Below are 13593 nucleotides of genomic sequence, written 5' to 3' on the forward strand. Positions count from 1 at the left end.
CCGGGAGCCCTCTCCCCTAAGATTGAGAGGGGTGGCCGGGAGCATAGCGCCCTTCCTCCGTTAGCCGAGGCGTCCAGGCCCGGCAACTGGAGAAGCGCCTTGAGCAGCCGACTTGTCCGACCCGGCCCGGCCGCGGGGTCCCCGGCAGGGGGCGGCCTCGCTCCACGCCGCCCTCTCCTCCTGCAGCCGCCGCCGCCGCCTGGGATGCCGCTCCTCCCCCGGCCCCGCCTCCTTGGCCCCCGCGCCGCTCGCCCGTCTGCCCGTCTCCGCAAGGCCATCGGTCCGTCCGCCCGCCCTCCCGGCGCTCCTCGCCCCGGCCCCGCTACTCCGGCAGCGCGCGTCGCTTCCTCCGTTCCGGCCGCCGCTAGCCCGTCCCCCGCCCCCGGTCCGGCCGCCGCCGCTACGCGAGGCCGGGGATTGGCAGCGCGCGTAGGCCGCGCCGCCGCGGATGGAGCCGGAATAAAGGGGCAGCCGAGGGAGCAGCTGGTCGCCGCTCGCCCCGCGCCTGCCCTACAGGCGGCCTGGAGCAGGTGAGCGGCGGGGCGCCCGGGGCCGCATCTGGGGGCTACCCCCTTGCCCGCCGCACCCCTTCCCCTTCCTGCCCGGCCGCCCCCCCCACCCCCCGCGCCCCTTAGCCACGACCTGGCGGCCTCTTGAGCTCCTGGGCGGCCCAGGCCGGGCCTCGACGCGCAGTGGCTTCCTGGGCCCGGCCTGCAGCCCTGGGGCCTTTCTCCAGACTGGTCGCCCTCGGGGCCCGCCCTCGGGTCGCAGCGGCCAGGCCACCCCGGGCGAGGGCTGACAGGACGCGGCCCAGCTGGGCCTACAGGCAGGGCCGGCAAGAGGTGATCAGCTTTCATTCGGTTTCTCCGGGAGGAAGAGCTGGGGTGGGGCGCAGGTGGGGTCCTCCCCTGCCTCTCCTCTCCTCCTCTATCCCCTTTGCTGAGTGATTGGAGAGGCTTCCTGGCTGCACCTTGCTGCAGGAGGGCCGGGGTGGGCAGGGGGGCCTGTAGGCGAAGCCAGAGGACATTGAGTCTGACAGCCATTCATGCTAGAAAAAAGCAAACAAAACAGTGGGTTGGCACAGTGTTCAGAGAAGCCCACCTTCCTCCGCTCTGTCCCGGGAAGGCTTAGATAACCGAGTAGTACCTTCGTGCTTAAGCAACTTGCTGCCTCCACCCAGAGCAGCCGCTCCTCTCTTCCCTCCCTTCCACAAGATGCTGAGGATGACAGCTTTTAGCCTGACTCTTACATTTCTTTGGCAGAGCAGTTAGAGGCCAGGCTGGCCTGTGAAGGCATCTCCTTCCTTCTTCCTCTGCTCAGAAGAAAACTTACAAACTTTTCAATGTAAAAGGCAGAGGAGCTGGGAACCTGGAAGTGGGTTGCATCTGACTCTGAAAGTTCCTCCCTCTCGCTGGCATTACCTTATGCTGCCACAAAGTGGTGAGTTAGAGATTTGCCTGGGCTGGGTGGGCTTTACCTTCCAACGATTACCCAGAATGTTATAGACTTGGAGTAAGGGAATGGAGCTGTCCCCAGAGAAGTGATGAGAAGTGCTCTGTGGTTAGCATGCTGCATCCTGCATTACCAAGGCAAACCAGTACAGTTTCTTACATTTTCTGCAGGCCTTGACGCTATGAGACTCAGAGGATTTGGGAGTGTGTGTGTGTGTGTGTGTGTGTGCGCGCGCGCGTGCGTGTGTGTTCTGGGAGAGCGCTAGAGTGAGAAATTCTGCTGTGTGGACGTCAAGCCTGGGTGGCTCTGTGGCCCTCTCATCTAGCCCCCATCAGCCAGGGGCTCTGCTTCCTGTAGGGCTACCCAACCTGTCTGGTGGAGAGAGAATGGGCTTGTGGCCAGGGCTAGTTGAGGGGGTGTGGGCAGTCCCTCATAGGGGAGGGGTTTTGAAATGGTCCCTGGTTCCATGTAGTTGTCCTAAATATTGACTGTAAGAGGCTATTTGCCACTGGGCTCTCAGACCTGAGAGGTCTGGCCTCCTCCGCTCTAAGTAGTGGTGTCCTGGATTGAGACTCAGGTTAGTGACAAGATAGGAGCCGCAGGCCTCAAGGAGGACTCTGTATTATAGGCCGATCACCCCAGACTCTCACCTGGGAATCCAAGCTAAAGAGGGTTAGCAGGAAGCTGGAAGAGACTTGTGGAGGCTGGGATGTCCTGGCCCAGGGGCGGGGCACTGAGGTGGGTGGGGTGGAGGCCGCTGCCATGCCCTCTGCCTGGAGGAGCTGAGCTGGCTGCATACCTCTCTGCTCACTTAAGAAGGGAGCAGTCCCGCGACCCTGAGCACCTCTGCCTTCCCAATGAGTGGCTTGTGATGGTGTGGCGAGTGCGGGCAGGACAGGGAGAGGGCCCAGGAAACTGCTGCTTGTTCCTTCCTCCAGTTCACACTTTCTCTCTTCTCTACAGAACGGATCACTGGGGAAGGCAGAGCCTCCCAGGCACTGCTGGGACCCTCCCTTGAAGAGCCCCCATGTCCTGTAGACAGAGATTTGTAGTCTGTCCGCTTGGCTACTGACTTGAGCTGTCTGACCAGCCCCTCTTCTGTGCCTTGTCTGAGGTCCTTGTCCATCTCTGTGATCGGGCAACTTCTCTGTCTGGGTTGGGTCACTCGAAGCGGGAAACTGAAGCCATTACTCTCCAAACCCTGTTTCATCTTCCCAAGCATGTCGGAGAGCTGGCAACAGCCGCCACAAACGCAGCCGCAGCAGCCACAGCCACCGCAGCCTCAGCACCATGCAGAGCCACCGCCAGCCCTGGCGGAGCACACACTGCCCCCAGGTACCGCGGAGAACCCCCTGGGCTGTGCTGTTTATGGCATCCTCCTGCAGCCGGACCCGGGCCTGCAGCCTCCACAACACGCACCCCTGCAGGCAGCAGGAGAGCCAGGACTCAAATGCGGCGTGTGTGGTCACGACCTGGCTCACCTGTCCAGTCCCCATGAGCACCAGTGTCTGGCGGGCCACGACCGCTCCTTCCAGTGTACACAGTGTCTCAAGATCTTCCACCAGGCCACTGACCTGCTGGAGCACCAGTGCGTGCAGGCTGAGCAGAAGCCTTTCGTCTGTGGGGTCTGCAAGATGGGCTTCTCACTCCTCACCTCACTGGCACAGCACCACAGCTCCCACAGCGGCATGGTGAAGTGTTCCATCTGTGAGAAGACCTACAAGCCAGCCGAGGCAGCGGAGCCGGCCACCACTGCCGCCCCGTCGCTTCCCGCAGCACCTCCGCCTTCCACTGTCACCCCTGCTGAACAGGCCGACAAGCCCTACAGCTGCCCCATCTGCCAAAAGCCCTTCAAGCATCTGTCTGAGCTCTCTCGGCATGAGCGGATCCACACCGGTGAGAAGCCCTACAAGTGCACGCTGTGTGACAAGAGCTTCAGCCAGTCGTCGCACCTGGTGCACCACAAGCGCACGCACAGCTCCGAGCGGCCCTACAAGTGCGCGGTCTGCGAGAAGACCTTCAAGCACCGCTCTCACCTGGTGCGCCACATGTACGCGCACTCGGGCGAGCACCACCTGTTCCGCTGCAACGTGTGCGAGCTGCATTTCAAGGAGTCATCAGAGCTGCTGCAGCACCCGTGTACGCCAAGCGGGGAGCGGCCCTTCCGCTGCGGCGAGTGCCAGAAGGCCTTCAAGCGGCCCTCCGACCTGCGGCAGCATGAGCGCACGCACAGTGCTGAGCGGCCCTTCAAGTGCGACCTGTGCCCCATGGGTTTCAAGCAGCAGTACGCACTGATGCGCCACCGGCGCACGCACAAGGCGGAGGAGCCTTTCAAATGTGGCCTGTGCGAGAAGGGCTTTGGGCAGCCCAGCCACCTGCTCTACCACCAGCACGTGCACACCCTCGAGACGCTCTTCAAGTGCCCCGTGTGCCAGAAGGGCTTCGACCAGTCGGCCGAGCTGCTGCGGCACAAATGCCTGCCCGGCGCGGCCGAGCGGCCCTTCAAGTGCCCCGTGTGTAACAAGGCCTACAAGCGGGCCTCGGCCCTGCAGAAGCACCAGCTGGCCCACTGCGCGGCGGCGGAGAAGCCCCTGCGCTGCACACTGTGCGAACGCCGCTTCTTCTCCTCTTCTGAGTTCGTGCAGCACCGCTGCGACCCGGCCCGCGAGAAGCCACTCAAGTGCCCAGACTGCGAGAAACGCTTCAAGTACGCGTCGGATCTGCAGCGGCACCGGCGGGTGCACACAGGGGAGAAGCCCTACAAGTGCCCCAACTGCGACAAGGCCTTCAAGCAGCGAGAGCATCTCAACAAGCACCAGGGCGTGCACGCCCGTGAGCAGCAGTTCAAGTGCGTATGGTGCGGGGAGCGCTTCCTGGATGTGGCCTTGTTGCAGGAGCACAGCGCGCAGCATAGTGCGGCCGCTGCGGCTGCGGAGGGCGCCTATCAGGTAGCTGCCTGCCTGCCCTGAGTCCGGGGCAGTGGCCCCTACCAGCCTGACCGGAGTAGGCGCCCTCGGCCCAGCAGGCCTCACGCAGCCTAGCTCCTCACAGCTGCCTTGCACCAAGGTCCCTACCCAGCTCAGTGTTCTGAGACCTCGGGAGTGAGGACACAGGGGTACCAGGCAGGGAGAGGATGTGGTGCTCGTATTCCTGGCACTAGCAGGCAGTACGGGCAGCCAGATTGCTGTGGCCCATCCTGATTCCCCAAACCTCTTTTCCTTCACAAGATTCGCTTTCTTGAGAGCCATCAGCCTCCCTTATTTCTGGAGCACTGGAACCAGGCTGGAAGTCAAGTGGCCTCTCTCTGCCCCAAGAAAGGTGTGATGCCAGCCCAGCCTTCCTATATCTTTCAACCTAATTAGCAACCACATAGGTTAGGAAAGCAGAGGCTCATGGTGAGGCTGGGACCCCAGAGGTGGGCTAGGTGTAAGGTATCAGTTGCTGTTTGGGGGAGAAGGCCAGCTTTAAGACATAGTCCTGGGGACCAGGAGGGCAGATGGTGAGTCACAGCCCTCTCTCTCTGCTCCAGCCAGCGGTGATGTGTCCCCAGGTTTCTGGCAGGCGAGATGTGCAGGGAGGGTCTTGGCGCTGGTTCTGCGTGGAGACCAGTGGGGCCGGGGGGGAGGGGAAGCTGAGAAGTTCCTGTGACACTCTCAGCCAAGGGACAGTGCCATCCTTGGGGACAGGAGGAAAAGCAGCCTGTCTGCACTACCGGCAAATCCTCAGGTTTTGGAAGTCCTTCTCCCACCTTTGCAGCGCGGTTCTGAGCTGTGGTAGGGAATGTGCTGTGCTCTCAGCAGACAGAATTGCTGGTATGAAAGGCAGGGATGGTTAGCCCACCTGGGGCTGCAAGCAAGCAGGACCAGGCCTAGGATCTCGCCAGCAGAAGCCAGCAAGTGTCCTCCCCTGAATTGTGCGAACCAAAGCGTCAGGGGCTTGTGGCACAGCCCCGATCAGCTCACCCCAGTTCCTCTTCAGCGCCAAGACCAGGCCAGGGTGGGGACCTCCCAGTGCCCTCCCTACATCAGTGTGGCTGCCGACCTGGACCTCAGGGGTCTGGTGTTGCCAAAATGTTCTGGGCAACATCCAGCTACTTCAAAGGCCAGAGTGTCCTTTGGGTCCTCCTAGAATCCCCCTAGGTCTCTGGCTGCCCATCAGGCTCATGGAGCAGAGGGTGTCTCAGGCATAGGGAGCAGAAGGAGCAAGTGGGTTAAGGAAGTCAGTGGGGGGCCTGGCAGATGGAATTGACCAACACTGCCCTCCTGGAAGCCCAGAAGGACCTTTATTATTAAAATAATCATTTCGAATCCCGCTCTGTCCCCTGCCCTCTTCCAGCCCCACCCCTCCCTGGTCTTGAAAAAAGGACTAATCAGTGGGCACGTCAAGGGCCCAGAGGGCAGGGAGATGCCACTATGCTTCTCTGTCACTGTAAGAAGGCTGACCAGCCATGTCCGCCTCCTCCGAGTGAATTCCTTCCTGTGCTCACAGGGAGGGGCTGGTCCTTCCCCTCAGTGCCGGCTGTCTGTCACAATGCCTCAAAAGACACGGAACCCAGGCCTACAACCGTCCCAACTGCTAATTCTTTTCCTTTCATTTTGCTTTCTAAAAGCAGTTTGTTATACTATTCATAACATCGTAGAGTTTAATTTCATGTCATTTTGGATCTTATATAAAAATGTGAGGATCTGGATTTTTAAAAAGAATGACTCCATTTTAGGTAGCCACTTTTGATGTTAATATATAGTGAGTCCAATGTATGCTTTAGAAGTAAAGACATTGACCGTCACAGACCAATGCACTGCCTGTTCTGCTCCTTCTTCCACAGGGGAACGCTGGGCATGGAGAGGCAGACAGGGGCACAGGCCAGAGTGGCAGCTTGGGGACTGGGGCATAGGGCTGGGTTTGAATCCTGAGCTTTGGACATTCTGGCTGTGGGGCCTTGGGAACCTCTTTGGCACTCAGTTGCCTCATCTGTAAAATGGGGAGGTTCACCTTGCCTTGCTTGGTTGTTGTGAGAATTAAGTAGGACCCTATAGAGAGTCCCTGGTGTGGATGCTTGAAGAGGCTGACAGTGCCAACCGCAGGACACCTGGGGCCCTCGGGAATGAGCCCGAGCCTTCCTGACTTCCTTCAGGTTTAACCACAACCCCCGATGTGGGAGCTGACCTGTGAGAGCAGCAGCACATGCAAGGCCAGAGGCCAATCACTGGGCCTGTGAGCTTGAGAGCTTGCTCAGCCCCGATGGAAAGCTGAGGGCCTGCCTGCAGCAGCGGCAGACCCAGCCAGCCCCACCCTGCCCCAGAGGAGGGGGAGGACCTGCTGTCACCCCACAGCCACCCACCCTGTTTCACAGTGACCCTTCTGCATGGCCAGCCCAGCTGCTCCCACCTGAGCCCCCCTGCACACCTTTCCTCCTGCTCCCCAGCCCTGCCCCAGTGGTCCAGCTGCAACTCAGGCTCTGTCTGTTGCTCAAAGGTGGGGATGGGGGTAGGAGAGAGAGAGAAAAATAGCCCCCCAGGCCTGGGCACCTGAGAGCCAGTGGAAAGTGATTAGCAGGGGTCTCTCACCCTCAGGGGGAGGGCTGAGAGTAGATAGTTAAAAGGACAAGGAGCTGCCCACACTGCAGGTGGCCCAAAGGCCCGAGGACCCAGGTGTGACCCAGACCCCATGCTCCTCTTGTCCCTCTGTGTGGTCGTGGGAGGCCCTGCCCTTGAGAAACCATGTGGTTCCTTCCCATAGGCTTCTACGTCCCAGGAAGAGGATGCCCAGGGCCTCGGTTCCATGCCAGGCTCAAGTCCCAGCTTGCCTTCTCACCACGTGACCTAGGCAAAACCCACCCATCCTGGAGAGGGCCCTGGAAAGTGCTAGCAAGTCTGTGAGGCTTTATAATACCGCTGCAGGTTGTCCTTCCTGAGTGGGGGACAGCATGCTTGGGCCACGGCAGGAGGGGCCCTGGCTGGAGCTTACAAGGAGCCTGCAGTGGCTTCCTCTTCCTTTGTCCCCACCCCTACCCACCTCACAAAGCAGTGGGATTTCTACAGCTCCCACCAGGTCCTCAGCCTCTAGGCTCTAGCCTGGGCCTGAACCAGGGCAGCCTGGGGGCCCTGGTCTGGGAGCCCAGATGTTCAGGTTCAAGGCCAGGCCCTTTGGTAACACGTGGCCTAAGGCCTGTCTCTGCCCCTCTCGGGCCTCAGTTCCCCCTCTGAAGCAGGCCTGGTGTTCTGATTCTGGGAAGGCAACAGGATCAACCCATGGCCCATTTTCCCTTTCCTGCCCCTCCTGGCCTCTAGCCTGCTCCCCTCTGGCATCTCTGACTAGCCTCTCTTGTTTGTAAGTGAAAGAAACAGCACAAACCAGCTTAAGCAGCAGTTCACTGCACCTGGCCATACAGGTGCTTCTCCCACCAACCTGCCAGGGAATGCTGACCTACAGGATGGCCAGTTTCCTGTGTCCCAAACCTGATGAGTAAGTGTCTCCTTCTCTTTTAGCTTCTTTTTATTATTTTTTAGACCAAGTCTCACTCTGCTGCCCAGGCTGGAGTACAGTGGCACGATCTCAGCTCACTGCAACCTCTGCCTCCCAGGTTCAAGTGATTCTCCTGCTTCAGCCTCTTGAGTAGCTGGGATTACAGGCACATGACATGACCAGCTAATTTTTGTATTTTTAGTAGAGACAGGTTTTCACTTCGTTGGCCAGGCTGGTGTCGAACTCCTGACCTCAGGCAATCCACCCACCTCAGTCTCTTAAAGTGCTGGGATTATAGGCATGGCCCACTATGTTTGGCCAAGCATAGCATCTTAATAGGGGAGCTTCAGATGTTGTGACTGGGAGTATAAACTAGTGCTATATCTTCAGTCTCTGACTAATCATTCCTTTTGCCCCAACCACTGAGAGGATGGGAAGTGTGGTGCTTTAGGGTGAGAGTGACATCTGGATGAGGGCCAGGGCTGGGAGGAAGAAGGAAGGAGGAGGGAGAGACTAACACAGCCTCCCCTTTGGGAGTTAGTTACTCCCTGCTGCTAGTGAAAGAGACACCAGGGGAGAGAAGGGGAGGGGGCCATTCTCCTGGGTCCTAGAAGTTGGTACCAGGGCAGGCTGGGCCACCAAAGGGGATGTTCCTAGGAAGCCCATCATCCTGACAGCTTTTCCAAACTCCCACCATGCAGCTGGCTCTGCTCTGTGCTTGGCCCTGCAGGGGATGGGGGAGAGGATGCTGCTTTCTGGGGGTGGAACCTGTGCTCATAAACCACAGTAGCCTGAGTGTAGTGTTCTGGTTCAGAGCACCACACGCAGTCCTGGCTACAGTCCTGCCTCTCCACTCATTGGTTCCAGGGCTTTGGGCAGGCTGTTGAAGCTCTCTGAGCCTCAATGTCCTCATTTGTGAAATGGAGTCAATAATGCTCCCTTCTGAGGTTTAGGGTAAGGGCACAGTGGAATGATCTGTGTGACATGTTTGGCATGTAGTAGGTGCCAAGAAGGACTGTGGCATTGGGAAGTGAGGCAAGAGGGAGCCAGCCCAGCCCTCCCACCTGAGAGTCAGCCCTCCCACCACCCTGCCAGGCACTGTTCAGAAGCCTTTTCCCATCCACCAGCAGGTCTGAGCCTCACTCCATAATTATACGGGAGCAGGGCAGATGTTTAAGAGGTCCAGGGGTGGTTCACAGCCACACAGTGATGAAAGTGGCCTGGAATTGCCAGGTGCAGTGGCTCACCCCTGTAATCTCAGCACTTTGGGAAGCCGAGGTGGGCAAATCACAAGGTCAAGAGATTGAGATCAGCCTGGCCAACATGGTGAAACCCCGTCTCTACTAAAAGTACAAAACCTAGCTGGGCCTGGTGGTATGCGCCTATACTCCCAACTACTTGGGAGGCTGAGGCAGAAGAATTCGCTTGAATCTGGGAGGCGGAGGTTGCAGTGAGCCAAGATCACGCCACTGTACGTCAGCCTGTGTGACAGAGAGAGACTCAGTCTCAAAAAAGAAAGAAAAAAGAAAGTGGCCTGGAATTGTGGGGATTGGCCAGGTGAGCCTGTTACCTGCACACAGGTGAGGGGGAGGCAGTGGGGTCTGAGCCATGCAGGGCTCCTCCTCACTCTTTGCTGGCCAGGAAGCTGGCAACAGTGGCCAGGACCCGTCCAGGGCTGGCCAGGGCAGCAGGAAAGCTCTTCAGCAGCAGGCCGATGGTGTGGCCAACCCCTCTCACCCCTCTCAACTCCTCGAAGAATCAAAGCCCCTGCGCTCCATCTTCCCAGATGTACAGAAGCAGCACCACAGAGGCCCTAGGCCCCCAAGCCTCCAACGTAGGAGGGTCAGGCTGTCCTATGAGCTCCACATCCCATCCTCAAGTAGGTGGTTTCTTCATTCCTTGAAGGTGGTATGTCCTAGAAAAGCCTTGGCCACTACTGGTTTTCTCGTCTACAAAGATTCCAGCCAGAATACACTGTCTTCCTCAGGGCCATGAACTGGAGGAAAGGGGAGGGCTCCCTCTTTACTATGTGTCTCTCCTCCCCATCCTGGGTCTGCCTTCCTGCATCATTCATCCACAAGCATTACTGAGCACTTACTGTTTGCCAGGCGCTGAGCAGGTGCTTCAGGGCACAAGGTACAAACTTCAGATGAGGTTTTGAGATTTTGTGTATCAAAAGGTATGGCCAAAAAATGTCAGAACTGCTGATATCTGGTACAAAATATGATGTGCAAGAGTCCTCTCTGACCCCTACCCCAACCCATGCCCGCAGCTTGGACCCTCACCCTGTGCCCCCACCTCCCCCATTGCCAGCCCCAGGCCCTGGGTTAGAACATCATTTTGCAGGTGACTTTGTAATTGACACCACTCTAACTTTGTAGTAGTGAATTTGGTCCTGATTGGTGTGTTGGTTCTCAAAGAGACCACAGGCCCCATTCCTGAGGTCCAGTTAGAATAAGAGGAGGTCCAGTTAGAATAAGAGGAGCCAGGCCAGGCGTGGTGGCTCACACCTGTAATCCCAGGACTTTGGGAGGCTGAGGTGGGCAGTCATGAGATCTGGAGTTCGAGACCAGCCTGGCCAACATGGCAAAACCCCGTCTTTACTAAAAATATAAAAATCAGCCAGGTGTAGTGGTGGGCGCTGTAATCCCAGCTACTCAGGATCCTGAGGCAAGAGAATCAGTTGAACCCAGGAGGTGGAGGTTGCAGTGAGCCAATATCATACCATTGAACTCCAGCTTGTGTGACAAGCGCAAGACTCTGTCTCAAAAAAAAAAAAAAATTAAATAAATAAATAAATAAATAAGAGGAGCCAGGGAGTGAGCCCATGGGGGCCAGAGGGCATAAGTTAGCTCTCGAAGACAGCCACAGTCTTTGTCCTTGTGATTTGGGAGAAGAGTTGAGAGGAGAAGGGAGGACTTGAGAGCAACCTGCCTGAAACACAGGGTGGGATTTGGGTGGGAAGAGGTGGGGGAAGGCATTTCTGGTGAAAGGAAGGCTTTGAACACTGCTTGGAGGCAGACAGACAGAAGCCCAGACGCTCTGGAACCGCAAGGAGATGGTAGGCGGGTTCGTGTTGGGATAAAGGGTCATGGTAGTGGATTGGGGTCAGGCCCTGGAAAGCCTAGAGGCAAGGCCATGGAGGCTGGACTGTCCCCAAAGCCATGGCTGCAGGGAACGTTTCTGACGTGATTTATTTATGATGAGCAAAGAGCCCTTGGATGCTGAGAGGAGGTGTCACCATGCTGGGAGTCAGTGGCCCCGCCTGGGTGGGGATGGGCTGCTTTCCATCTCTCAGGCTCTAGCCTTTGGCCTCCAGGTGGGATTCTCGGCATGCAGATTCTGCCACTGCCCACAACTCCCAGAGAGCTTTCTGGGTTGGTTGGTTGGTTTTTAGATGGAGTCTGGCTCTTTGCCCAGGCTGGAGTATAGTGGCCTATCTTGGCTCGCTGCAATCTCAGCCTCCTGGGTTCAAGTGATTCTCCTGCCTCAGCCTCCAGAGTAGCTGGGATTACAGGTATGTACCACCACATCTAGATAATTTTTGTAGTTTTAGTAGAGATGGTTTTTGCCATGTTGGCCAGGCTGGTCTCGAACTCCTGGCATCAGGTGGTCCACCCGCCTTGGCCTCCCAAAGTGCTGGGATTACAGGTGTAAGCCACCTTGCCTGGCCCCAAGAGAACTTTTTGGTGGGATATCCTATCCCCCTCTAAGCCCTAGTCAGATGCCCCTACCCCCAGGAAGCCCCATTCTTGATTTGCATCTATCCCTGATTTGCATCTATCCCATAGTAGGAAGGTGGTTCAGCCTAGTGGCCACAGGCAGGGGCTGGGGCTGGGGGGTTCAGGCAGGCTGATTTCAATTCTCCGCTCTGACAATCACCAGATCCTGGGCTAGCCATTTAACCTTTGTGAGTCTATTTCATCATCTGTAAAGTGGATCTAAAGTTACCCATCTCGTGGGGTCTGCAAGGTGTTTAATGCATTGCCCTCCACTTAAAAATAGAAATTGCACGTGAAAGCAGACTTATTTATCCTTAGCTACTCCACATTTCCTTTATTCTTAGGCACACTTTTTTGAAGTTTAATTAAATTGCTGGTGTGGGTTGCCATTCATGGTGTCTTGGGCTGGAGGAACGTGGTCTAGGTGTGTACTCATGTTATCACCTCTACTTTCTGGTTCGCGTTGGCTGGACCTGCTGGACTGGAAGCACTTCACAGGCAGGGAAGGCAGGGAGGGCATCTTGTCTGTGTCCTCCCAGCACCTAGCAAAGGGCCTTTAGTGTTTGCTGGGCTGTATTCTGGCAGGGACTTGCCCAGTTATAGAAGGAAGCAGGGCCAGGAAAAACACCCCTGCCACTTGATTCCATCTTGCAGGCTTCAGCATGTCAGCTGGAGTTCTCTGGCTGTCCCACCTCTCCCAGGCCAGGACCCTAGCATCCCTGCTGTGAGCCCTGGGCAAGTCCAGCTCTTCTCTGAGTTGTCATTTGGAGGGGACACTGGGTGGCACAGAATGTGGCTCTGACACTCCAGGGGGCTCTGCCAGTGGCTTCCCAAGTGCGGTCCCAAGGTGGACACATGATTTCAGGAGGACTGTGGGTCCCCGAAGCTTCAGATTACAGGACCTGAGGGTGAAGTGGCCAGGGATGGCAAGGTGCTTTAGTCCTATACATGTAGATTTTTAGCTTGGTAGCTATTTACCCCGATCTGGGTGCATGCTTGCCAGCTGCCCACAGTGGGTGGGAATAGGGTATCTGGAAGGTCCTGGAGCTAAGCACAGATGCTAGAAGCCCTCTACCCTGATACGGTTTGCCTGTGCCCCCGCCCAAATCTCATCTTGAATTGTAGCTCCCACAATTCCCTCGGGTTGTGGGAGGCAGCCAGTGGAAGATAATTGAATCACAGGGGTGCGTCCCCCATACTGTTCTCGAGGTAGTGAATAAGTCTCACGAGATCCGATGGTTTTATAAGGGGGATCTCTTTAGGTTGGCTCTCATTCTTTCCTGCTGCCGCCATGTAAGTAGTGCCTTTTGCCTTCCACCATGATTATGAGGCCTCCCCAGCCATGTGGAACTGAGTCCATTAAACCTCTTTCTCTTCGCAGTCTCGAGTACTATATATCTTTATCAGCAGCATGAAAACAGACTAATACACTCCCTTACCATGCTGGAGATGCTCTTCCTTAGCCCCCCGGATGGGGTTATTCCAGACCTGGACCAGGAGTCCCCACATTGTCCCTAGGACATCATGCCTTCCTTTCATAGGAGTGGCTTGGAATGGACGGTTGGTAGGCAGACGAGGGCTAGCCCTGAAGCTTAATGAATAGAGTAGAAGACTTTTTGCTTAGATGATAGGTTTATTGGTCATGCTTTGGGGAGCAGGGAACTTTCTTCTCTGAGTGACCTCATACATCTCATGCAAACTTAAGTTCTACGTTTTGTTGCTTCACAGGAATCAAGGCCATAGGCCAGGCCAGCTCCCCTTGCTCCAGCCTGCCCCGACACCTTCAGAGGGACCCTAGGCATAGGAAAGGCCCTCCCAGTGCACACCAGTATGACAAGAGCTTCAAAAAGGCACCTAAAAATAGCTTTCTAGCCCCCTCCCTCTCTCCTTAGGGCTCAAATACAGGATCTGAAGTGGAAGGGGCTTGGGTGTGGGGCTGCAGGCATGGGGGCAG

The 13593-nt window shown here is 57.0% G+C and overlaps 1 protein-coding gene across 3 annotated transcripts; it reads left to right on the forward strand.

Moving 5' to 3' along the window:
• The first annotated feature begins 174 nt into the window (after window positions 1-174).
• On the forward strand, window positions 175-13343 carry ZNF319 (zinc finger protein 319). Of its 3 annotated transcripts, none has more exons than XM_039475386.2 (3): window positions 175-530; window positions 1263-1440; window positions 2416-13343. In XM_039475386.2, the coding sequence occupies exon 3, from the start codon at window positions 2673-2675 to the stop codon at window positions 4419-4421; it is 1749 nt and encodes a 582-aa protein (XP_039331320.1). In that variant the 5' UTR covers window positions 175-530; window positions 1263-1440; window positions 2416-2672; the 3' UTR covers window positions 4422-13343. The 3 variants fall into 3 exon arrangements, with proteins under 3 accessions (XP_039331320.1, XP_039331324.1, XP_039331330.1); XM_039475390.2 differs by having other exon boundaries at window positions 1268-1440; XM_039475396.2 differs by lacking the exon at window positions 1263-1440.
• The last annotated feature ends 250 nt before the right edge of the window (window positions 13344-13593 follow it).

Source organism: Saimiri boliviensis, chromosome 1 (genome assembly GCF_048565385.1).
Source record: "Saimiri boliviensis isolate mSaiBol1 chromosome 1, mSaiBol1.pri, whole genome shotgun sequence".
NCBI classification, from domain to species: Eukaryota; Metazoa; Chordata; class Mammalia; order Primates; family Cebidae; genus Saimiri; species Saimiri boliviensis.